Here is a 26312-nt window from a genome sequence, read left to right on the forward strand (position 1 = left end):
GAAACTATTGGCTGTATTGCCAGGATCATTTTGCTGCATGGCTACAGTTTAGGTGAGACACCTGTCCTTCTCCTGGTTTGACTTTCCTTCCCTGTCTTTTCACATTCAGCACAGGTCCGTATCCAGTCGCAGTTTACACCTCTGCCACAGGCTTCATATTAAAACTAAGACACCAAATAAGCTTCTGTTACAGGAACTGCTGTAGCGTTATCCAAGCATCCTCATTTGTTTTTCTAGACTGTGTTGCTCATGTTTCAACAAGCAAAAGCTGAGAAAAGGAACTCTACCATCTGGATCTTTTAGGATAGTTGAGAGATCTCCTCATCTGAAGCTACTATTGCAAGTACTTGAAAATTAATAAAATAAGGATGATAAGGTTTAGAAATAGAAGTTCATTTTAACTATTTTGCAAATGACAGTGTGCATTTGCTGAATAACTCTGCACGAGTAGCCTGAGTGCACGTGTACATCATGAAAGGAAAAGTGAGTTGACCGGTTTTGTCTCAAGGGGATGGAGTGTGCTCTCCCCTTTGTAATCTTCACTAACTTTGTAGCAGTACAATCTTAACTTGGCTTTTTCAGTTAACTTTTTTCCTTCAACCTCTTCTGTGCTTGTACCCCACCCACTCATGCTATGTAAGCATTTGGTATCCCAAGCCTCTTCTGGTTGAGGTTGAGAAGTAGCTGTTAGGATCTCTGCTTTCTCCTAGCCTGTTGGTAACAGAGTCAGAAAACAAGGTTAATTAAATCACATTTCAACTTTATTATAAAATTATAAACCAAACTTCTGTACCAAAACTAGTAAGTTTAACCATCATAGTACCAAGAGGATTTAATAGAGAATAACATGCCCTTTCATGTAGAATATTAACTTTTAAAATATTTAAACTATGTACAGTGTACATAAAGCACATAAATATTTCCATTTACTTTATTAGTTAAGATCATTATATTCCTTTGGATCTTTAATAATTTTCTTTCAGATTTTGATTTTCCTTTAAAAATAACTCATATCCCTAAGTAGAGAATCCATTTTTGCAAGGGAAACACTATAGTCAGGAAAAAGAGAAAAAAAAGAAAACCAGAGTGCTCCCTTCAGAAAGCACGTTTCAGAGTCATATGGCAGGTGTATCTTCTCATTCCTAACATTTCAGGCATTGATCTGTGACTTGATTTATCTGCTGTAGAAAATAAGCCTACCCTCTACAAGTAAAAGTCCATCTGCCCACAGGGGAATAATCTGCTTCCTGCTAAATTCCCCCAACCCTGAGTTTACTGAAAAAAATATGACAACATCAATTTTCACAGTGAATTTACTAAATGAGGCTGTTCAACACTTTGCATGTGTTTCTGTACCTCCTGAAGAGTAAATACAGTTACTGCTTACCTGCAGTTTGGGGTTTTTTTGACATGATGCATTGAATTGTACCAGTACTCTTTTTCCTGGGGGAAGCTGTTAAACCTTAAGCCAAAGATTAGAGATCAACCTGAACAGGGAAAGAGGTAAAACTCAGCATTTTTAGTTCAATAAACCTCAGCAGCTGTTGCACTTTCATGGAGTTCAGAGACCACCTCAATAGTGCAGATGTTCTGCTACCTACTGAGTGTCAGATTCTTCATCTTAAGTGCTTTATTGATTCCAGCTTGCAGAGTAGAGACCCTCCACTCCATGCCAGCTGAGAAGCGAGTTGCTACTCAGGCAGTATTCCATGTTAAAAATTACACAAGTGTAATTTGCTGTTAACATATATTACTGCTTATTGCAAAAGTAGATGGCTTTCGTGATCACTTCTGTAACTGCACTTCCACTACTCCAGAAGCTGTAAGTGGACACTTGTTTTTCATGCAGGGCCTCTGCTGGCAGCCATGCAGAGATGCAGTTTGAACACTGAATGATCACCCAGCCCCATAAAGGGGAAAGACAGAAAAAAACCCGCAGAAGGTACTCGACATCACAAATGACTTGAAGTGAGTATACAATTCCACCGTGGCTGAAAACTTAAGGCATGAAGATCATGAAACTGCTGTGTTACCAGCCAAATGGACCGAATGCTGGCAGGCCACTGAGGGGAAAATACACCAGTTACAATTTTCTCTAGAGAGTCTTGTAAATGAACATGCTGATTGGGCTTGTAGTTGTCGCTGTCAGACACAGAATCTCCTATCCCCCCCCACAAGCAGAAAGAGTACAAAATAAATTGCTGTTGGTAAGCAGTCTGAAAATAACAGGACTGTAAAATGGAGCAAAGGGAAGGAGAGGGGGGAAGCTGATTAGTAAACAGAAGCGTCTGCAATGATGATCGCTTCTCTCATTCATTCAAGGGAGATTGTTTGCTTTCTTTCACGTCTCCCCTCTGAAAAGAAAAAGTCATCGGTACTTAAATATGATTGTGTAGCAATGGAATCCTTACTACTTTTTAGCTGTGTGTTTTCCTCACTAAAGACTCAAGCAGCTTCATAGCTCCTTAATCAAGTGAAGTCAGTTCACTTTTCAAATGATTGCTGGCATATAGTGTAAAGAAGCCTGTGAAGTCAAAGGAATTAACAACAGCCAAACTACAAGTCTTTATCTCACTGGCATGTAAACAGAAAACCACCGCCACCACCACACAAGGTAAGGCTGTATGTTTCACAGTCTCACTCCCCTTACATTTTTCAATAATACAAAGTCCATCTTCAAATAAAATTGTACATTTTTTCAACAATTGCACTAGGCTAGAATTATGCTTATAGTGAATATGGAAATCGGAGGCAGTCTGCCTGTCCTGCAAGCATAAGAATTTAACATTGAATTTAACAAAACAAACCCAAAATCAAGAACAGGCACAGTAAAGTTTTAATCTTTGAAAATAAAGTTGTCAGTGGGTGTATAAGCCTAAGCAACAAAACAAATGTCACTTCTTGAGACCCCAGTCCTCTTGAATATTCAGGCAAAAACAGGAATCCTCTGAATGCGATGTTTGTGGTGGAAAGCCAAGCATCCATCCATCCTCAACGCTAGTGGATCAAAGTTATTCTAGAATGTAGGTGGTTAATTTCTGTGTCTGCTGCTGGCAATAAGCTCCAAGGAGTCCAGGCACTGTGGTGTAAAGCACTATAGTGGGAAGAGCACAGCCAGGCATGGCTCGAATAAGAACAATTTTCCCCAGGCTTCTTCCTTCCCTTACTTCTAGTGGAGTCTGTAAGCTAATCTCTGACCTATCTGTAGCTGTTTTGACCATTTCTCTAACAGCAGACGCTTTAAGGCACACCAGTCTTCCTTACACACATTTAGGACTTAAAGACATGGACAGCCCTTATCACATACTGCCTGCATATGGGACATTCGCTCATCCGCTTCCCGCACTTGGTGCACGTCACCATGTGGCCGCATTCTAGCAGGACACAGTCAATAGGTGCGTCCATGCAGATTTTGCAGAGGTTGTCCTCTGTGCCAGGGAGCCCAGCACCACCTGAGTAAACAAGAGACCACAGTTTGCATGAGACAAAAGAAAGGTATGTCGGTTTTGTGAGTTTGCTTTATCAAAGGGCTTCCCCTGGTGTACTTCTGCACGCTGAAGGTCTGAGAAAAAAAAAAGTCCCCTTTCATCTACACTGATGTGGGTATATCTGCTCCATCACCTGGCAAGGAGCAGAAAGTTTTAGCTTTTACACAGTAATTTCTGCACAATGAAAACAGAAATACCACTGTGATTCTTCACAATGAGAGGAATGAAGCAGCACAGGTCTCTTTTCCAAAGTAACAAGCAACAGGCTAAGAGAAAATGGCCTCAAGTTGCACCAGGGGAGGTTTAGATTGGATATTAGGAAAAACGTCTTTGCCAAAAGGGTTGTCAAGCACTGGAACAGGCTGCCCAGGGAAATGGTGGAGTCACCATCCCTGGAGTTATTTAAAAGACGTGTAGATGTGGCACTTAGGGACAGGGTTTAGTGGTGGACTTGGCAGTGTTAGGTTAAGGTTGGACTCAATGGCCTTAAAGGTGTTTTCCAACCTAAACAATTCTGTGATTAAGAATATCACTTACCAGTTTGATCATCAGTGTCAGAAACTGCAACACAAGAAGAGAAAATTATTTGGTGAGAATAAGAGAAGTTGAAAAAAAAATATAATGTACTCAAGCAGTTATTATTAAGCAGGAGATGAAAGCCTTGAGATTACTAAACCAAAACTGCTTTTTGCTGATCCCCACACAGGTTCAGGCTGAATCTCTGATCAAGATAGGTTGGTTAACTGGCAAGAAACTTTCTCTTTTACTGAGCTTGCACAATAGCTAATGCTTTACAAAGACAAGCAACTGTCTGAAGGGATGTCTGAATTTTTAAGACAGCCTTGGAATTTACACAGTATTTGGCTTCCTAGAACTACACTTTCAGTAACCCCTTGTGCCAGTTTCTTTGGTGTTACACAATCTCACCAATGTTGTTGAGCACAGCTAAGAGACAGGCACAGACAACACTGATTAACAGAAAAAAATAAATTCTGTCAAAAGCATGAGATACAGTGAAAGAAGAATATAAACCCAAAGCAGTTGCCTTAAATCTTTTATCATTCATAGCGGACAAAGCTTAGAGATGTGTGTAAGAAAATAATGCTCCTTTGGACAACACTGATCAACAAACCTATCTATGAAATCAAAGTGTTAAAATATGTTTCTCATGTAAATAATTTACAAGTATATGTCTTTTTTTAATGAATCACCTAGAACTGCAAACTGGCATCAGAAAGCCAGGCCAGATAGTTTATGCTCCTCTGTCACACTACTATCCTCTCATCAGTCAACTGTGCAGGCGCAGCAGGAGCGGGTAGTGCACAGGAGGAACGCTCTTGTGATCCCGAGGACAGAGTTAAATCACAGATAACCACAGCTCTTCAGCAACGGGAGCCACTGTCACGGAGCACGTGCCCGCTCTGAATCTCCTGGCTGCTTTTTGGTGGCATCTTCCAGCTCGGGCAGGGCATCTTCCTGCTCGCTTTGCCAGCCACCATGAGTCAATAGACAGGAGTTCACCCCAGTGCTTAAACAGCCGTCCGCCTACGGTTGCGCAGCAGCTGTTTTATGGGTGGTGCAGTGACCAGCAATCTGCCACAGCTATACAGAATCCCAAGATGAAGGGCGCACAGTTCCCATTTGTTGCTACTACAGGGAAGTCACCCTCCAGAGCTACCATAATGCTCTCCTCTTAAACAACTACCAGTACTCGTGACTAGAATTTAGCTACTATCACTCTAACGTGCGTAACACTCCCTCCTTTCTCCTCAGTTGCACAAACAGAATTGTAAGATAAGTTCGATTTCCTTCTGCAACTGTTCATAAAAAGGGAAAACCTGGAAAACAGGAACATGTTTGTAAAGTTTCTTACCTAGATGTTGAAGGTCTTTCTCTTTGTAAAGGCGAGTCACCCTCTCTAGCAGCTCCCACTTTTCACAGCAGCCTTTGTAGTTGACAAAGTTGCGAGCAAGAATTTCCTTCAGCTGTCGCACAGAGAGTGCATTGATGTCTCCAATGCTTGTTAGATCGGAAAGAGAAGCCTTCCTGCCCTGCACCAGGTTATCTTCTGAGTCAGTAGACTGAAAGGGAACAAAGAAGGAATGATACTTGCCCTCAACACCTAGCACTGCAATTTAAATCAACTTTCAACATGTGCACTGGCAGGAATTCATGTTTGGATGTGCATATAACTCTGATTACCCTGTGAATTCCCTCTCTTATCAGGAATGCAAGTCCTAGGATTGAAATAAATAATTTCTATTATTATAGGGTCCAAGTGACATCAGTTCTCTCTATACATGGAGGACAAGATGATGCTAAATAAAGGGGTTGGTTTGGTCTGCTGGTGGTCAGTCTGAATTACTGTTTAGCTGCCCATCTCTCTCCAGTAACGGTTCTGCAGTGTCAAATACGGCCTAGAAAACCTGGTATTCCTTGTCATCTAATTCCAGGACACACAAACCTGTGTCTCCTCTTCTGTTGGTGCTTCTGCTGCATTCTCAACGCCTGTCATACCAACTGGGCTTGGAGGCACATAACCATTTGCCTAGAAGAGGAAATAAAGGTTTCACCAACAGCATATCCCTGTGTCCAAAGGGAAATAAAACTCGATAGTTCAGCATAACTGCAAACCCTGCCCACTGGAAGGATGAACTGCAGCAAGGTAAAAGCGAGACACACTCACAAGGTATTTCCTGTGCGGCACTTACAAAAATAAATAAACTTTATAAACAAGTAAAACTTTTTGAAACTGAAATGCACCATCTGACCCTTTAAAGCCCCGCTTTATTTAAGCCCTGATAGAGTGCTTATACAGTAAGATCTCATATGATGTTCTCATGAGGCTGGATCAGGAGGAGGCCAAATTTATACATGTATATGTGTGTGTGTATATATATATGTGCAATCCTTCGCTGCAGTGTTGCTGTGTGACATCACAACTCTGATGGCACATCGGCTGTCAGTGCAAGGCTCTGTATAAGACTCCTCTGTAGCACAGCTCAAAGTCTACAGGCCATCTTCAAAATAACCGCACAGAAGTGCCTCTGGTGGGTTCTGGATGGACAAATAGAAGATACTAAGTGAAGGACCAGTAGCTCAAAGCTGGAGAAAGACAAGGGGCAGTTGCTTTGAGCTTTTAAAAAAAATGAAAGTAACTGCAGTGCAATTCTAGCCGACTTGCCCTCAGCAGCTATCATTCCCCTCTGTTATTTTCCCTACTGACAAAGGAAACTGTAATGTTACCATCCTGCTTATCTAACTGGTAACTTGTTAATATTTACAAAGCAAAAGAATAACAATAATGATGAATGAGCCTGAACTGTAGCAGGATGTCATGCAAGCAGAGACAAGAAGCTGAAATGCATCGTGGGGCAGTAAGGGAAGACAACAGAGCTGAATTGGCTAGTAAAAATTGGAATGGCAATATCCAGAAAACCAGAGAATGAAAAGGCCTTGTAATGAGTTGTAAAAAACATCCTCCCAGGAAAACTCTTCTTTTTGTACTAGATATATCTGCCAAGAAAGCAGAAGGTACATACAGTTTCACAGCTCTGGTCCACGGGGAACTAAACACGCCTATTAACTTTGTAATAGGACTAGTAGCAGATGTCAAGCACTGAGTAAACTTCCCATACCAGATAGCAGAAAGACAAACAAAGCAACGTCAATAAAAAATAATTAAGGTCAAATGCCCTTGACAAGATTCGTCAGAACTGCAGGGTTCATCATAAACTGAAGACTTAACAACACTCAGATTTTGTCTACTATTAATCCAAGTGCGGAGGACACCAAAAACCTCACCCATCCCGTCAGTTTCTGTTCCAAAATTGCTTTAAACTGTGCTTGCTGTCTTGCACACCAATTCAATAACAATAACAACCATTTCATCTAAACACCTACATACAATTGTCAGAAAGTTGTCAACGTCAACACACAAGACAGATCTGTGCACCAACACAGACATGAAGTACCAAAGGAACTAGTGACAGGAGTATGTGGTCGCAATGGCAAGAGCACCAGAGGAAACACATCGCAAAATAGCGATGATGTTCTCAGAGGGAATGCGTAATATATTCAGCACAAATTAAATTCCACTAGTGTAGAAAGGAAATAGCACATCACAGTTGGTGACAGCGAGTCACAGTTTTACACAGCAAGGCAGTGTAAAATAACTCATCTTACTTCCCTAAGTATTCTGTAAGAAAGTGTGAGGTCCTCACTTCAAAATTAAAAACAAACCTGAGAGGAGCATGTATAAAACACAACTGAAGTATTTTGTCATCTGTTCTTAACAGAAGCCCTCCTTGCTTTTTAAGCAGGCATCTTTAATGTAAAACTTTTTTGGCACATTATCCACTTGTAAAACCTCATATAACATCTTAGCAGTTAATCCAAAAATAGAGATGAATGAGTTTGCAAAAGATGCTTCACGCTAGAGACTGTACCTGCTGATGTTCCTGAGCTAGCGAACTTGAGATGGGATCTGTGGACACTGGAGACGCATCATGTGAGGTAGAAGATGCTGTGCTGGTTGGTGGGAGAATCACAAAGTCTTGCTGTCCAGAGGCACTAGTATTAAATGGATTTGTTCTTATCTGATCTTCCTGGGTAATTACAGGCTGCTGGCCAAGAATCAGAAATACCAGGTCCTCCTTTTCACGACACAGCTCTGTGGAAATCTCACGGAGTGCCAAATAGTCTCGCAGATCCTTCACCTTCATCTTGATCAACTCTTCCCGCTGAAAAGCTGTGGCTCGGAAACGCTGGCATAGATGGCAGAGAAGGGGACCACCTTCGGGCTGGTTTGAGCAGGACGTACAAAAATTCTTCTTGCAGTCCAAGCAGATGTGCTGGTAAAGAGAAGGGAACAGAATCAAACCCATCCACCATGCCCTGCAACAGAGGTGCACCATAACCTCAGGCAGTGTTCCCTACCACCTGGAAGCCGAAGTCTTAACCTCTGTTTACACATAATCAAAACCTTTTACTTTATGAAAAAGTGCGAAGTATGTCACTCATGTGTTCCTAGATGAGGAAAAGGATTGATCCCATGAGCAGATCACAAGATTCCTCACAGTTCTTAGAAAAGCACTATTTACGCTCCATTTACCCAGAATGAAATATTACATTCTTAGATAATTCCCTCAAATGACAGGAATTTTCTGCACCTTATTCTGGACCTGTTCATCCAGTTTAAACCACAGATGAAATCAGGAGATATCTATGAGGCAGCAGACTTTCAAGTAAATTACAGCTAGCTGTTCATTGCTTTAGAAAGCAATTAAATATTGCTCTGTGCATTAAGAAAGCTCTAGCAGTGGAGGGAACTACCTAAAAACATTTCTCTGTTTCATAAATTTAATACTTACTACAAGCGACTTCCCCCCCCCCTTTTTTTCCCCTCCAATTTGTTACAATCACCAAATTAATCATTTTTCACCATAAGAGGAAAAGGAAACAGCAAGGCTCACAGTGTCTGACAGACAAAGAATTCAACATTTATTTACACAACAAAAATAGCCAGCTTATTTTGAAAGTAATACACACACTGTGTGCCAGTTAGGTGCTAGACAGAAAGTGTTGGAAGTTTTGGAAATACTGGGCCCCAGATGTTTAAAAACTTTACAGATTAAATTCTGGTTTTTAATGTTTATATTTTATACTGTTCTGGTCTTGTCACACAGGGCTCAATTTTCAGCAGTTCCAAGCACTCACAGTCCATGTTGACTTCTGCAGAAACTTGACTGTTCAACACTTTGGAAAGTCAAATTCTATATTTTCCAATAGGAATAGCAGCAGAACAGCCGCATTATGAGCCTTTTAAAAAGTCCTGAGGGAAGAAGGAACTAGTTTCAGTGCTGGTTAAAAATGTTAATTCACAGTCTCAGAGAAGACAAGCATGTCTCTGAAATCCTGACACCCTGACCCTTCAGAGCTATGCAAGGAAAAATACACATGCAGTGTTAGAGAAGCAACAAATACAAACTCAGAGACAAAAAAAAAATGGTTTAATGAAGTGCTTCTAGTGATTAAAGGACATTTTTAACTTCACAGTTCAAAGAAAGCAGATGTTTCTTATGTTTTAAAAGGTGTAAATATACTACTTGCTTACATAAGCTCCTTCTGATCCCCTTTACAGCCCCCTTGCCCCACAGCCCCCTTTACAATTATAACCGACAGACTTCTCATTTAGACCCTGTAATAGACTTATAATGACAGTTAGTGGAAAGAATCCCAATTTCCTGCCTGAGCATTTTAAGACATGAACATTTTTACCACAGAGAGAATCTCTGGTCATGCAAACTTGAAACCTCATCTCAAAATTGCTGTTCAGGGGCCTGCCAAGTAAAAGTGACTTTCATCTAGACAGGAAGGGCAATTTCCACATACCATCCAGTTTTGAGAGGCGTTCTTTAACTTGGTCAATATAAAAACCATTAGTAACTGACTTTTTTTTTGATCGTACGATTCCAGGAGCAATCCAGTTCCTTGGAAAATTTTCAGGGCAGAGACAGGAACTACTGGTTGTGCATGTGTCTAGAGCAGGGGAACAAACCCTCCACAAAGGCAGAGTGATGGAAAATAACCCCGTCAACAACAGCTTCCCTCTCTCAATCACTCATCTCTGACGGGGGAGCAATCAGAAGAACTGAGGAGAAAAAAAAAAACCCAAACCAAAACCCAAACAACCCTGCTTTACTCTGGCAGGGGCAAGCCTTCCCCGTGCTCTGCAGACTGCCAAACTGGCTCCAAAGGGACCCACTGTAAGGCCAAGGACCTTCCAGCCAGAAAACCCCTACTTGAGTATTGACATGTTTAGGTATCAAGTAAGCGAGCACAGTACAAGGGCTGCACTATCTAACATGTTTTTTGCAAGCAATTAACAGTAATAACATGAGTCTGCCTTAGTTATCAAATGATACATTTGAGAAGTCAAAATAAAACCAGGCATGTCTCTGGCTTATCAGTTCACCACTAGGATTCATCTCCAGAGAAAAAAAATTCCCCAGCCTGTATCTGAGCATCAAGTATTTAAACACACACAGCAGCTGTTTGCTGCATCTCAGTATTAAGCAGCTTTTACAGCTCCAGTGTATTTGTTAAACTCTGACTGAAAGAGCAATGATTGAAGACACCGGTCTCTTCAGAATGATTAGTTTCAAATGTTGTTGTAAATTAAAACCTCTTATTAAAAGGTCAGACTACTTCTGAATGATGCTTATTAACTAGTAGCACAGTCACAGAATGGTCAAACAGAAGTGAAATACTTTAAATCAAAAGTCTGTGCGGAATAGAAGCTGATCCTGGTTGGTTGCTCTAACAGCTAGTCTCCCAGAGATACTAGGATGGGGCTTTAATACACTTGGCTCTTCTCTATATGCAGGATAAAATGAAGAAATGCCAACATTCAGGCTTTCACTACGGCTACTGTTGTTCAGGGTTATTTCGGTTTTGGTTGTTTTTTTATTCTTGCACTCTAGCTTGCCAGGAGCTTCTTCTGTAAGTATGCAAAGAAAAGCATCTTCCTGAAAATGTCAGCCAATTTAAGGCACTGAAATCAGAAAATGGGGAAAAAAGGAATAACAATCTGAGATATCCACCAAGAATGCCTGCCATAGTTTTCTATCGGCAGAGAGGGAAATGAAGAATACTTGTTTTAAATTTAAAAGATTTTGTGGAATCAGTTTGCTGCAGAAAACCAAGATCAAAAAAGTAATCTAAGAGATGGAAAACACCAAAAAATCTCAGAGATTTTTGCTACTACAAGTAAATTTTACATCCTTTAAAGATGCTCCAACAGTTAAAAGCATCTTATAAACACATGCTCCATTTAAACCTCACCTAATCCTTTTAGTAGGTGCCATGTTATGTGAAAATCAAAATACAATACAGTAACAGATCAAGTACCTAAGATACCATCATTCTACCTTTTTTGGTTTTTTTGTTGGTTTTGTTTGGTTGAGTTTTTTTAAAGCAATTTAGGTTATCCTTATGGTCTCCAGTGCAGAAGGAATTAATTTTTATCTGTTGTACTTTAGCGTAAACATTAACTGGACACTAGAGTTCAAAGGTATTGAAAGGCATGTCTTGGGACAAAATGCAGAGTTTTCAGTGCTCTTGTTGCAGCAAAGTGAGATTTCATATACTTCTCGGTCCATATCAACAGAATTAAAGAATTAATAGAGCTTACAAACACGTCAGTGTTTTATAAGTTGCGTACTCAAGTTCTTTATCTCAAATTCTTTTCTGGAGACCAAGGACTGACAGATGTTCTTGTAGACCTTCTCACAGTTATTTAAGCTTTGCCACCTGTAGCCACCTAGCTCAAGTCAGTCCCAGAGATTACTGCTCAGTAGTTGTGGTGGCAGAAGGAAGGTTTAGGAGCCCCCCTTCACAATACAGAATATAAACCTCAAACTCAGTTTCGTTGATAGTCTGCACTGAAGAGGAGCGGCTGAGACACAAGCACACATTGTACTCTGCTGCCCCAGTTACGCTGACAGCCAACTCCAGCGGAAAAACAGGAAAGCGTGCCGGGGGCAGAAACCTCTTAAATTGCTTCAGCAGATCCTCTACAGTCTCCACACCTAACCTAAATCAGTCTCAGTCAGTATGTTTGCACATATCTGGAGTGGTACTGATGACTCTTATACAAGAGATTGCTTTGAAGACAGCTTATATTAGAACATATATTTCAAAAGATAGGAAATATCTTTTCCTGGGAAATATCCCAGGAACAATGGAACCATAGTTCTAGCACTGCTACTGTATAATCCATACTTCACTGGGTGAATTGTTTTCATTTCAAAAGCAGAATCTTCTTCATCCGCTATTTGCTACTCTGCAGAATAGTAAGCACTGGATCCAGAACAATTCTTTCCGCAAGTGTTTGTGAAGACACATCACATTAATGAGGACAATGTTAAAGACAACCCTGTGGAGTCGTGTGCAGTGACTGCACCATTCCAGTTGACTCAGAATCTGCCTACTGTCAGAAAAAGTCTAAGCATACTTACATACCCAAAATATATTCCATATATACCCAACCCCCAAAATATATTACCAAAATTTAAATTTCTAATGATTTCTGGAGCAATAACATTTGCCAGTGCAAAAACGCATAAACATCCCCATCATTCTGTGAGTAGAAAGCCACAGCTCTGCTGAGACTTACCATTTCTCAGCTATGTGCCAGCACGCGTGAATAAAAAGGTGCATGAAAGTCAAATCAATTTATGAATTTCCCCATCTAATCTAAAAGGGCCATGGCCAAAATTCACCATAACTTTTAAGTTCTCACATTCTTAAGTTCAGTAACATGCTATATATAAGACACTTCTTAAGCCACAGAGTTTGGACTCTGAACAACTCTTCTCACTAAACCATTTTTCAAGCAGCATTATAAGAACCACCATGCCCAAATAACGTCCCAGACAGGGTTTGCTAATTAAAAATCTTGCGGCAACAATTGTTTTGGCATCTATATGCTCACAAATAAAGTTTACAAACAAGATAGAATGGATTTGGTCTTTTTTTTTTTTTTTTCTCTCTCTCATGAAGCTTCAGCAATTCAACACACAACCTCAATAAACTTACATGGCCTTTTAGGTTGAGCAACAATAGTTTGGAAAAGATTGTCCTTTACTCAAAGCGCAGATTGCTAAACTTCTTGACAAATTTTTTTCTTTTTTTTAAGGGCATGTTTTTAAATAACAAATTTAAAAACTCATGCTGAAGTTAATGCTCCTTTAAATGATTATAAGCAGTTTGGCTTTCTGTTTTCAGCGCCTGGGAAAGCCAAGTCTGCTGAAGGTTAACTACCACATTTCCAGTCATCTTGAACTACGTCTCCTAATTGCGCAAGAATGACTAAAGACATAGAAGCAAAGGCAAGCTGTCTTTTCCCATATGGTATGTCCTCAAATCAGAGGCCTCTAACATGCGCCCATTTCCCTTCAAACTGGCTCTTTGCAATGAAATGGAAGCCAGATGGCACGCTGCAGTCAAACTGAACACTGCCCCAATCAGCAGCAGTGAGATGTTCGCGACTCACCTTCCTAGAGGAGCTGTCGAAGTGCACGCCACAGGCTTTGCAGCTCTGTTCCGAGGCGGTGGGAGACGGGTAGGAGCTGTACCCAGGGTTGGAATAGGCTTGGGCTCTGGCTCCCTGCTGCGGCTGTGCCTGCATCTCTTCAGGTGAGCCATCCAGACAAAACCAGTTACAACAGCTTGCCCACATAGTAACTGAAAGTAGGAGAGATACACATTAGAAATAACATGGGAAACAATCTGTCAGCTGAAGTGAGAACAAAGCATAAAACGTGTGTTTAATTTTCCCACCAGCAATTCATTTTTGACAGTGTGCTTGTAAGTTTGGATCTTTCCTTTGCACATGCAAAAACCACACACCCAGTCCAGCACAGTATGCCTTTTCTGAGAAAGGACAAATAAAGTTCAGGATAGTTATTACCAGAATTTCTTAGAGTTAAGAGATTACAGCAAAGAGAAGATAAATTTTATGTTCCAGTTGGCCGTATGAGACTCTATGATCAAGTTTGCTGTAACCGGCTGTCTTTATTCCATGTGAGGCGTAATACGCCCACTTTGGTTTTTGTGCATTGGAAAAAGCAAACAGAAGCTTAAATTATGTCTCATACATTATTTAAACGAAATCAGCACCAAGATCATAGATTGCTATTCTTCATTTTTATTTTAAATCTCTCTGCCAATTTACAGCTACAGATCTAAAAAGATAAAAGACAAGGACAGCGGAGCCTCTGATTTAACATATGCCAGTTCTCAACTGAATTTGCAGCATTACAAGGCCAAATCATCCCACAGCGAGTAAAGGTCAGTAACTTAAGAAAAATCAAATATTAGCTTCCGGTATCTTACTTGGGAAAACAATTTAAGCTAAGACACATAATCATTTGCTTATTTTGTTTTGCAAGCCAAACAATGATTGAGATAGATATATATGTATGTATAAATATACACACACACTTACCTAAAATCCTAACAGTCCAGTGCAAAATGCACAGTTTTGGAGTTTTCTAAGACCACCCATGTAGAAGTATTCCCGAAACACACTGCTATAAACTTGCTTTTGGGAGTTTACAAAGAAATCTGAATTTATCTGGGCATTCAGTTTCTAGAGCATACACCATGTGTCATCACTTACTGCTAAACAGAATACAAATTGCCTCCTCTGCATTTCTGCATTCACACTGTAGTTCCTGGGCTGTGTTTCTTTTATCACTTAAAAATCAGGTCCATCACTGATGGTGTTCAGCAACTGCTTGATTTTATAAACTTCTGGAAATAAATCATCTCTCAGCTACACAGCCAATTCATTTCTTTCACATCAGTAAGTGTTGCCACTGTAAAACTCCAGATTCCCAAGGGAAGGAGGCTGGTATGAGTCCTAAAGGTTATTTCGTATAATACACCAACATGCTGTTCTGTTGATTTTTTTTTTTTTAAAGCTCTGTTAAGTTTTTTGGATTGATATACTTGAATTGGGACGCTTTTGCGGTTTGGTGCAGTTCCAGTATCTGTAGCTTTAGTGGCATCTTTAATCCTTGCAAAATCTAGCTGAATTTGGCTCGTCAAAGTTCCTGCTGTCACTGCGGTGGACATATGCCTTTCAAAATCCACAATGGTGAGCTTACCAATGAACTCTACCCTGCAGGCTCTGCAGATTTTAATGTTTAAGTGAAAATCTACAGATTCATGACATGATAAACAATTCTTAGTGTAACTGATGTGCACAATGCTGCTAGACTGGCAACTAGATCTCTAATAACAGAACAGTAAGAGACAAAAAGGAGCAGCAGCTGGCTGCCAAAAAGACAGGGATGACCAAAGGCACAGCAGGGACACACAGGGCACAAGACTCTTATTACCTGTTGTCAGAAGACAATTTTAAGTTTAAGCACAGTTATTATTTATAGGCATAAACGAGGATCAATGAAAAACAGTTCAAGTTCTTACTGACACACATGGATCTGAAGCCCGAAACCATTAATGGCATAACTGGAGTGTCTTAGCCTAACATTGCGTTTCATGAGCCACAGTACTCCTCCTGTATAAGCAGGGGTAATTATCCCTTAATAAATACACGGAGAGAAGCACTCCATGAACAGATATAATGTGGCAACCATTTGTATTAGCTCTGCACTGCAATCAAAACACATGCTTTAGATATTTACATTAAAAATCCAATTACTCTTTTTTATTTCTGCACATTAATTTTCAAGCAATCAGTCCCACTCAGAAGTTAACACATCCTTTCTATTGCAAAAATACCAAAATTTTATTTTAAACTATGCTGTTTGGAGGTTTAATTTGTTCCTAGGAATTGCAACTCTAAACACCACGGAAGCTGCACAGCGAAACAAGCATTTACAACCTCCACGGCAGTGGAAAAGTGCATCCACAGTCAGTTCTCTCCCTGTTTCAAGGACCCCTGCAAACCAAAGGCCACCCACGATAATGGAATACACAAATGCTACTGCCTGCCCCAAAAACTTTGTTTTGCTAAAAAAGACAGCCCTCTAATTCACTCTGGAACATTGCAACATGTCAAATGCTGGGAAGAAAAACACAAGGGAGTGCACAAACCAGGATAAAATAAGACAGAACTCAGCATTCAGCTGGAGTTGTAGTTTCGTGTAATTGCCAGGAAATGAAAAGATTGACAAAAGGCTCAGATGTTGCTTTAGAAGAACCTTAATCCTGCTCAACTACAAAAGCATGGAAGGGACACATCCATAAACAAACAACAAATAACCAGGACTGTCCTCTGATCCGTAACATTTTTCCAAAGATATCTCCCACCTGCAAGAGAAAGGAGCACATAGAAACACAACAGCCATTCCTACAACATGGGCATGCTACTTCAGCCTGTGCCAGTGTATGTCAGGTTTTAATTACTTAAGGACCTCTATATATAGGTGTAAGTTTAAGTTAGGGCTTGTCTACGTGCAGCATTTACATTGATAAAGATGCTTCACTGAAAACCGCTTCGTGCTGATGGTTGATAGCCGCACAGAAACGGACAGCGCTCACTTCGCTATCAGCTCCTCCCGAGCACATACTTTGCACCTTGAGCAGGCATCCCACGCTGCTTTTGTGCTGCTGTCAGCTCATACACAAAGTGGGATTCTCCTCCAGGCACAGCAAGATACATGTGCCAGCCAGCAACCATCATCTCTCAACACAGCGTACAGGTCGGGATCAACACCTGGGCGATGCCACAGCCTGCTCCAGCTGCAGCTTAGACTGCTCCAAGTGCAAGAAAAGGAGCTCACAAACATTTCCACCTCTGCCCGTACAGTGGCCATCACGTTCTGCATCTCAGTCAACATTGCCCCAACTGATTTTGTAGATATCTGCTACCATTTCCAAATTGCCAGGAGACCACAATGGCTGAAAAGCAAGAATTATACTGTCGATTCCTGGAACATGCACTGGTTTCTACACTGGAACTTAAAATTCTGCCACCAGCTAGGCGAAGCTTTGCTAACTGATGGCTACACTAAGAAGCAGACATGACTGAGGCTTAAGATACTAAAATGTCTCTGTATCTGCCTACAGCTGCACTGAGATGATGACAAGGAATGCAGGTAAGATTCAGCAGCTGCTTCAAGAAGGATATTTCCTTTGTTCTGCACAGGATCAATTCTAGACCTGAGGAAATAAAACACTGCTGGTGGGAGATGACAGGCAAGCAGCATTTCACAGTGACATTTCAGGATGGCAGCTTCCTAGATATCTCCACAATGTTTGCTACAGCCTAATTATTCCCTTATTTATTTTATTACCCATTCAGAGAGATGCAGTCAGTACCATCCAGAAATGGGTAATTTCCATAAGCAATCCTTTGATGGATAGGTTGTTGGTACAGATGCGGCAGAGTTTGAGCATCATAACTAGAAAGCACTGCCCTGTGTAAAGCCTGTCAATCCTTTGCAGATGAATGGCTGGTTTGCATGCAAGGAGCTCCCCAATTACACTGAAGCGAAAAATAAATGCCCAGCCAAAAAATTTACCAGCAGAAAGAGCTGCTGCTTTGTTGTGCTCCAGGGCTTGGTAAATACTTACAGTAACCTAATATGAACACGTTGGTTTGGAAAAGTTAATGACACCATAGATTTCAGGAATTCTCAAGCAACTTCATGAATAAAAGATGTTGACTTACTGGCATGACTAACGTTACAGGCATTACTGATATCAGCAGTCTTCATTATTCGTGGACATGATGCTCATACTGGCCAACGGGAGCCACAGGATATAACTGTTTTAACTACAGAGCTGAGCATGTTTTTGGGAAAGTGAAAGCCAAATGGCAGGCACTCAACAGATGAGTTCTGGCAGCCAAAAAGTAACTGCCCTAAATCGTAACTGCATGTTGTGCTTGGAGCATCTGCAAGAGCAAAGGGAGAAGGAGCTTCACCAAGGGTGGAGATGCAAGATCAAACACTCTATCCTGGACCTGCAAACACCTCCACCCACATGGCAATCATCAGGCTGGGCTTCTTTTTGGGAGGGGAGGAATGTTTTATCTTGAGTCTATTCAAGGAAAAGTCAGAAGAAATTCAGTAAATATTGGATGAGGCAGGGAGTTGCTTGCCATGGTCTGTAGGCAAAGCAGTGCTAGCACTCTATCACGCTCTGCTGGACTGCTTTTGGTTTTGTTTTTTCAGTATGAAGCTCTGAATGCTGTGATTCCCTTCACTGATTTTAAACAGAAGAGTGAAATTCATTTCACCACCTGTTCATCATCATGAGTTTTGTATAAATTTGCAAGCATGATTTAATTCTGGAGGAAATATCAGTGATGTCAACGTTTTCCTCCCATACACTGTTGAAGATAGCATTCATAATGCAAGCCTGGATTTTCATACTTTCCATCTTTGTTAAAAAAGTGTTTGAACTCAGGTTCTCACTATATATGCAATATTAACGCCATAACCCTGCTAGCTGGAGTATCGGAGATTGCAGTCTACATACAGGATTTATTACACATGCTTTGTGGATTTCTATAAAAGGGTAGGCTTTGGCAGTATAGGAAAATGGTGGTTTATGATTTAACATAAAATTTCCCTTTATTTTCCCAAGAGTGCAAACAATAAGGGAGTAGAACAAACAAAAGGAATATCTCTCAATCATCAAGCTTTTGGCTCTGCATAATAAAGCTCTCGATGACTGCATCTGGGTTCTTTTTTGACTGCTCAAGAATTTGGGGGTTGGAATGCAGTAGCACACACGAGCCACTTGAGTTAAGGGATCAAAAGGAACTGAGCTCCCACAGGCAGCTGATTTTGCTCCCACGTGAGGGGAAGCCACAGCAACGAGTACTCCTCCTCCCAAGAGGTCTTCAACCACCAGAACACCAGGGCTGATGACCCTTGAGGCTACTGCAAATGGAGAAGAGTGCCAAAAAGGGAGGGAGATGCAAGACAAATAGCAGCTTTGCTAGGGCATGCTTTCCTACAATAGCGTTTGCTCATTAGTTCTATCAGCTGCCTTCCCACCTCCTGTTCACCACAATGAGTGGCTTTTCTATTAGCTCCCTGAACCATCCAGCTGCTCTTTCATCTCATTGAGAGGCTATCCTCCTTGACTACCTTCTTACTACCGTTCAGACCCCTCCTATGATCCCGAACTGTCTTCTGTATCTCAGCAGTTTCCAGGAGATCACTGCAGAGTGTCTCAGTCTTCTCTCTCCACCTTCCCCTCACTCTTTGCCAAACTGCAGAATCCAGTAAGGTCTGTGTGCTTCAAGTATAGATGCTATACAACAATGCATATCCAACCTGTTATCCATCCTGCGCCCTCCACAACAGCAAAACCACATTCATTGGTAAGACACCACTTTCAAGGCAACACACCAAGCCTGGGATTAACATTACTCACAAAAGCAGTAGTTTCCGCCATTGCTAGTAGCTTCAAGATCACCAAAATCTGTTCAGAAAGCCAGAACATGGCAGCGTGGCTTTAAAATACTAATGTCTTGCTAAAGCACATTTAAAATTACTATTTTTACATTATTATTCCATACTGTATCCCCTGCAAAATTAATCAGATCTCACTTTCATGAATGCTGTTTTGCAATGATTTAAGTATTTAATGAGTTAACCATCTTGGTGCCTCATTAATAGCATTGCACAGTTGTTCATTGTTACAATTTACTTTTTTTTTCCCCCCTTCAGTAAACTTGCACTGATAAGAGATGCCTTGCTAAAATTAGTCTCACTAATAACCTACCACTTAGAAACTGAATTCACAGCTCGCTTGGTCAAAAATTAGTATTTACTTGATAACACAGCTATAGAATAATCTGCTCAAATGACATTTATGCATGAAGTATTATTTTTATCAGCCTGTGTCACAGGCACACAGACCTGAATTGTGATAAATGGGAGCAACCATATGTTGGGACAGGTGGAAAAGTCAGCAAATTAGCCATTAGGAGGAGGCAGAAGGGAAGGAGGCAGGTTGCCAGTCTGAGCATGACATTTGCAGAGGTGGTGTCTTAACCAGTACAAAGCATGAGAAAATGACGAGTGGGGAGCAGCCCTGGCTGTCTATCACAAAGCATGCAAATCTATTGAGCACATCACATTTTTACCTAAAGATAGGAAAAAAAAGTGTTTATGAGTAAAGGTACTAGTTCATGTGTGCCCAAGATGACAGCACGCACATCTTGGGAAAAAACCAAACAAACGAACAAACATCAGCACTGTATCACAGCTAGAAACATGAGTCTTCAGAGGGAAGAGAGACTGAAATTTTGGTATGGAGGAAGAGACATTTTTCCATTTTGTTCTGTGCTTTCAAAATGTCTGGAGACATTTCACGTTGTAATCATCTAAGTATGCAATATCAATAATCTTTACAAAAACAAATATATGATTGCTCACCAGTCTGATCAGCAACTTTGATGTCAGTCTAAAATTTTTCAGGCGAGAAAATGGCCAGCTACAAAGGCAGAGGACAGAGTAAGGAGGTCAATCTGCACCAAGCATAGTCAGAACCAGGTGGCCAGGTTAGTTTCTGTGGCGTCTTGGTCAGGCTTCTGTGCATCCAAGATTGCCTACGCTGTCGGGCACGTCAGGGCTAGCAGTTGCACTTGAACAGCGTCTGCATACTCGCTGGCTGCTTTCGATGGACAGAGCAGGCTGATACTGGCACCCCGCGCCCATATGCTGTCTAGATCTTCCCTGTCAGCTGTGGACAGTACACGGCTGGTAGTTCAGCTTGTGCCTTCTGATAATCCATCTTCAGACCCTCTTTAATACAGCATGACACAGCTGCATCTGTGCTTCTCCGCCTCAGAGATGCCTTCAAAAGCCTCTTCGTGCGGGCGCTGGGCGTCTCTGAAGGCAGAGACGCAGCACATCCCAACGCGTCCAGCCAGGAGCCAGATCAAGGAGCACAGCACGCAACTGGATTCAACAGTGTGCGCGTTTACTAGGTGCGCTGCTTCTCCAAGCGTGCGAGCCCAAAGGAAGAGAATTTGGCTGCGCACCAGCATTTTAATCAAGGAAGTGACAACCATTTACCACAGAGCAGAAAGTAAACAGCGTAGCCTGTTGGGGCAGGGTGCAAAGCAGCGCAGGAAAAAGCTGGAATGGGCCACAGCAGTTCAGCACAGCCACAGCCAACTTCAATGAAATGCTATCGCCTTAAATTATTGCTGATTCTGAGAGAAGTACCAAAGTAACTACCTACTTATATGGTACAGAGGAAACCATCATGCAGACAAAGATGCTTTTATACTGCTATAACCTGGTTTACAGTAGAGTAAATAATTTGCAAGGTAAGCCCCCTTAGAAAATTTGCTTAAATGAGAGAAAAATTAAGAGAGTTCTCAAATACATGAAAAAAATACAGTGGATATTCTAAGAACGCTTTGCAGCTTTATCAGTGTTTATCAGCATGTTCTGTCACAAGTAATTTGCAATCTTAGTCTCAGCCACACTTGCTGATGTTCTGTTTGTTAGATTTACAGATAGATCTTCAGCGACAGCACCTTTGCCTATCAACAAATCCCACCAATACCGATAAAAGCACAAAGAATCTAAGCTTCAAGCACCTCTTCAAAACTAGACAGCTGCAATTTTCATTTTAAAATTGAGAAAATGGTTTTAGAAAGCCGTGTGATTATTATAGAGCATAGCACAGGAAGCTAATTCCAAAGGCAGACACAGAAACCCTCTCACTTGACTCCCAGCCTTGCACCTGAACTGCAAACTCGACACTCGCCCACTTTCTCTCTCCTCTGTAGCACAAGTAAAACCAAATGGCTTTTCCCAATTTTAACATGAGAAGCTTGGAAATCCTGTTTTGTTTTAAAAGGAACTGCGTACCTGGGGGGTGTATTATTTCAACATAAACTGTTTATTTTGACCCAAAATTGCACTTTATATACTGAAAAATATTTAGATAAAAAGTTCTTGCTATTAACTGTAATTAGGTCTTTAGACATCTGCCAAAATGGAAATTCAACAACAGCCTTTTTCCTTTGCAAGTCAGTGACATTCTTCCAGCAAGTTAACACAAAACAAGACAAAATGATTAACGAAATCATGTGACTAGTTTTAGAAAATCATTTCTTTTACCCAGTCTATCTTAATTCCTTAGTCCTCTACCTCTTCCCAAGTAATGTGCTGTGACCTCAGATAGATTATCTCCCTTCCACTCTCCTGCTGTCCTGAAAAACAATTTAAAAAATCCGGTGCACTCTTTCACACTAGTATGGTATTCATCAGCAAGACAAAATCAAGTCAGCTGTAATATATAGCATGAACTAAGTCAGAAAGAGAAGAAACAAAACTCCAGAGAAGTAAGATTCCAGACTGCTCCATTTTGTTCCCATTCCCACCCTCCTAGCATCCTGTGCAACTGTACGTGTGTCTCTATCCTTTGTCCCCCACACAAAAGTGGCAGTGAAAGTGGAAGCTCTCTGTCAAAACTTTAGCAAAGAGCAGTCCAAGAATCCTAGACTATCACATACAATTTCAATCAGTCCTTTTCATGACGGAGAAAAAGGTCAATGCTGGCTTGCTCTCTGAATTTTTTTCTCTGTTCATTCACATCATCACAAGTCTTCCTTGGATTCAGTTTCAGCCAGCTGTTTTTTTCAAACAGTGGCTAGCTGCTAAAGTTCTGATTGCAATATGTAGCAATAAATTGCTAAATGAAAACCTAAAAAATTAAATAACTGTGTAGTTTCCTTAACCAGCTCAATTCAAGGCAGGTCATCATTCCATACTCTCCACACTTCATCTCAAAACCCACCTAGACCACTCTTCTGTGACAGCCACAGGGCAATAGCTGAGGGAGGTGAGCTGGATCTGTGCCCACCTGAAAGCCAGAAATGGTCTCCAAAAGCACAGCATAAGCTTTTCAGGGAGTCTTCCTCCTCCTAACGCTACAAATACCTTGCTCTCTTTGCAAATTTTACATTGCCCAGAATAGAAAGTTGCTCAAATTAAGCTTCTGCTGTGCTGCAAAAGACTGCTATGAACGAAATGACTTCAGCATTCAGTTATTACAAACAAGCAGGAGCAGTTCCACAATTTAACCGGGAATGTCAGGGGAACAGCTTTGAATCGCCTCGGTTTTCACCATGGAAGAAGGTAGTTACTGTTGGGTAGCTTTAATGATAACTCTTCTCCTAAATGGGGGGAATGCAGGGAGCTAGAGAAAAAAGGAGGAGGAAGGATATCAGTTTGTATTTTCATCATATCACTAGAGTTCCTACTTCAGATAAAAAGAGATCAAGCTATTTCCGTTGAAATCCTTGGCCCAAGAGGCCTATGATGACAGCTGCACATCTTGTTTCATTGTGACAGGAGGTTTCTCTCCACCTGGATAAATCACATATTCATCAACAGTTCATCTCTGGAATGAAGCACAAGCATATGGGGGCTGTGAAATGCCTCTTTCTCATCCATTCATCCCAGACACAGCTCCTCAAACTCATAAAACCCCTTACCCCCAATCTACAGAGGCAGGGTAGGGACACAGAAAACAGGAGGCATCTCACCACAAACTGCAACGATGTGCACAGAAACTCCCTGTCCCACCTGGTGTACAAGGATTCAGAGAGATGAAGTACTCTCAAGCAGCTGTTCCCAAAATAGACAGTTACAAGAACCATCTTAAATCTTGCAGTGTTGTTCATCCAACAGCTGAGCTTGGGTTGGAGGTGGTACAGTATCAGTCAGAATTACATCAAGTTTGTCTGAAATTGGGATTGCAGTTGGCAGTAATGCTTTAAAGACTCTGTTCTATTGCTGTCTCTCAGACACCCAGAATTGAGAGCGTTTGCTGATTAAGCTACAACACCAGTTGGAAATCCCGTAAGTTACTTTTTATGCCAAGCTTTGGGTTTATTTTTAAACAGTAAACCTCTAAATCTTTTTTTTTTCTTTTTTTCTTTTTTTTTTTTCCCGTCCCAGAAATCAAAAGATAGCCTCAAAATTCCTCACACACAAAGCCTGTTCTTCCCACCCCCTTATTTCAGGAGCTGTTAGTAGAAAATCAACCTAAACCCCATGGAATTCATACGTGTGGAAAAATGCACGTGCAGTAAAATTACACGCAACAAAGATCTGTGCAGACTGGTAGGCAACCTCTAACCTATTTAACTGTTAGCTTGAAAAAAGACCATTTTTATTTGGCTAGACTGAAAAAGATCTGAATGTATATAATTGAGGCACATCATAACAAGTACAAACACTGCAGACTCATTTCATAGCTATGCCTATTCCAAATTAATCTGAATTCAAATCCAAACTAGGTGCTGAAATAGAATAAAATGCAACTGTGTATCATCTCCTTTGGTAGACATGTACAAAGACCAGCACATACGTCACATCTGAAACTGTGTGGAAAGCTCTGTTCTCCCAGACTGCAGAAATACTTATGAGTTTGTCAGCACTTAAAGAAAGGTCCAGGATATTGAATACAGTACTGAAAAGCAACAAACCTGAATACTAGTTTTGTTACTGAGACAACAAAAGATATCGCAATAAAAAAGTCAGTTTATTCATGGCTTAGTTGCCTCATCTGTGGACAAGGAAAAATACCTCACCCTCATTTGAGGTAAGTTAGTACAGGTGAAACTTTGAGAGACACTTTGAAGTTGCACTCTTAAAGCATTTCCATAAATATTAACTGTTATTTTTATGCCAATCTCCATTTAGCACTGAAGGGTTTGAAATTCAAAATTGCCTACATGCAGCCCTGGATGAGAGCTTGAAAACTGAGGGAAAGTTCAAGCTTTACCACCCCGTGTCTGCCAACAGGACTAGCATGAGCTACTGTAACATTCATGGGACAAACATGAAAAAAATCCATTTACCATCATCTACATAGTACTTTTTTCTAGGGCTGAAAGATTCTGCATTGGTCCCTTTACCACTGCCCTTGTTCGATTGCCGTGCCTGTCGTCTTCTTCCAGCCTCATCCTCTACAGAACATTAACCCCAAAACAATGCAGACTGAAACCCGGGCTTTAGTCAACCTGGAACATGAACAAACCCAACAACCAGTTTGTCCCATATTTTTGGTTACTGAGTTGAAGGGTAACATCCTCAGAAGATTCAGAGACTGAGAGGACACTAGGTAACGAAAGCTTCAAACAGCCGTTAAGGACCTGCATCTTCTGAAAGGAGGTTGTAGCCAGGTGGGGGTCGGTCTCTTCTCCCAAATAACAAGCAATAGGACGAGAGGAAACAGCCTCAAGTTTCCTTCAGGAAATGCCAGGGGAGGTTTAGTTTGGATATTAGGAAAAATATCTTTACCAAAAGGTTTGTAAAGCACTGCAACAGGGTGCCCAGGGAAATGGTGGAGTCACCATCCCTGGAGGTATTTAAAAGGTGTGTAGATGCGGTGCTTAGGGACATGGTTTAGTGGTGGACTTGGCAGTGCTAGGTTAATGGTTGGACTCAATGATCTTAAAGGACTTTTCCAACCTAAATGATACTACAATTCTATGATTCTAAGAGGAAATTTCCCATATACGGACCAAGCCGACAGGCAGACTAGGGTCACATTTCAGTTCACAGCTTTTGGCAAGCCCAAGCATTCAGACATCATGAGTCAGTGCTCCAGAAATCATTGGGGTTTATAAACCAATAAATCTATTTCATTTTGTTTTTTTAATTTGCCTGGGATTTGTTGGGATTTTTTTTCTCAACCTTTGCAGTACACAGGCATCATCACATTTTCATTTTGCTTCTCTGTAACTGGGAGGAGCACTTTTTTCCATGCTGGGTTTGTTTGCTTTGTAAAATGCCAGACAAGATTTTCGTATTAGACTAAATCCCAGCACTGGGGCATTAAGAAAAAAAACATACCAACTATCATGGAAGTTGGGAACAGATACTACACTGTCTTGTACTTTCACACAGCCCTTTAACAACGAAGAACACTTATTTTTTAAATAAAACCTCAAAACACCTTCAGTTCTGTTCTTAGATCCCAAACAAATAACAACTTATCTGGCATTTCAGCACAAGCAGACATGACTTGTGCTGCTAAGAAGCTCCCTGCGACACAATCTTTTCCACCAATAACCTGAAAACATCAGCATGAACTTTCTTCCTTTTTGAGTTCTACTTTTCTCAGGTCAATAGTGCAGCAGAAACTGCCCCATTTTTGATTACACACACAAAATCACATATCACTTATTCCTATTTAAAAAAAAAAAAAAAGTCCTGAAGTTCAACAAATTCCATTGGGTAATTACTTTCAGATTAGTAATGGGATAAATTAATATGGGACAATGGGGGCTGAGGATTT

General features: G+C 40.9%; 1 protein-coding gene across 4 annotated transcripts in view; it reads right to left on the reverse strand.

Moving 5' to 3' along the window:
* Positions 1-746: 746 nt before the first annotated feature.
* RFFL (ring finger and FYVE like domain containing E3 ubiquitin protein ligase) overlaps positions 747-26312 on the reverse strand; it is a 33252-nt gene continuing 7686 nt past the window's right edge. For 2 of the 4 annotated variants that reach the window (XM_075771875.1, XM_075771874.1), the window contains 7 exons: positions 13546-13736; positions 7937-8341; positions 5953-6036; positions 5362-5569; positions 4026-4049; positions 2576-3452; positions 747-2502 (listed from right to left, as the gene is read on the reverse strand). In XM_075771875.1, coding sequence (XP_075627990.1) covers positions 3271-3452; positions 4026-4049; positions 5362-5569; positions 5953-6036; positions 7937-8341; positions 13546-13731 — 1089 coding nt within the window. In that variant the 5' untranslated portion in view covers positions 13732-13736 and the 3' untranslated portion in view covers positions 747-2502; positions 2576-3270. Of the gene's footprint in view, positions 2503-2575; positions 3453-4025; positions 4050-5361; positions 5570-5952; positions 6037-7936; positions 8342-13545; positions 13737-20419; positions 21026-26312 lie in introns of those variants that run through there. The other 2 variants (XM_010305304.2, XM_075771876.1) reach the window with 2 other exon arrangements.

The sequence above is a fragment of the Balearica regulorum genome, chromosome 19 (genome assembly GCF_011004875.1).
Source record: "Balearica regulorum gibbericeps isolate bBalReg1 chromosome 19, bBalReg1.pri, whole genome shotgun sequence".
Lineage (NCBI taxonomy): Eukaryota > Metazoa > Chordata > Aves > Gruiformes > Gruidae > Balearica > Balearica regulorum.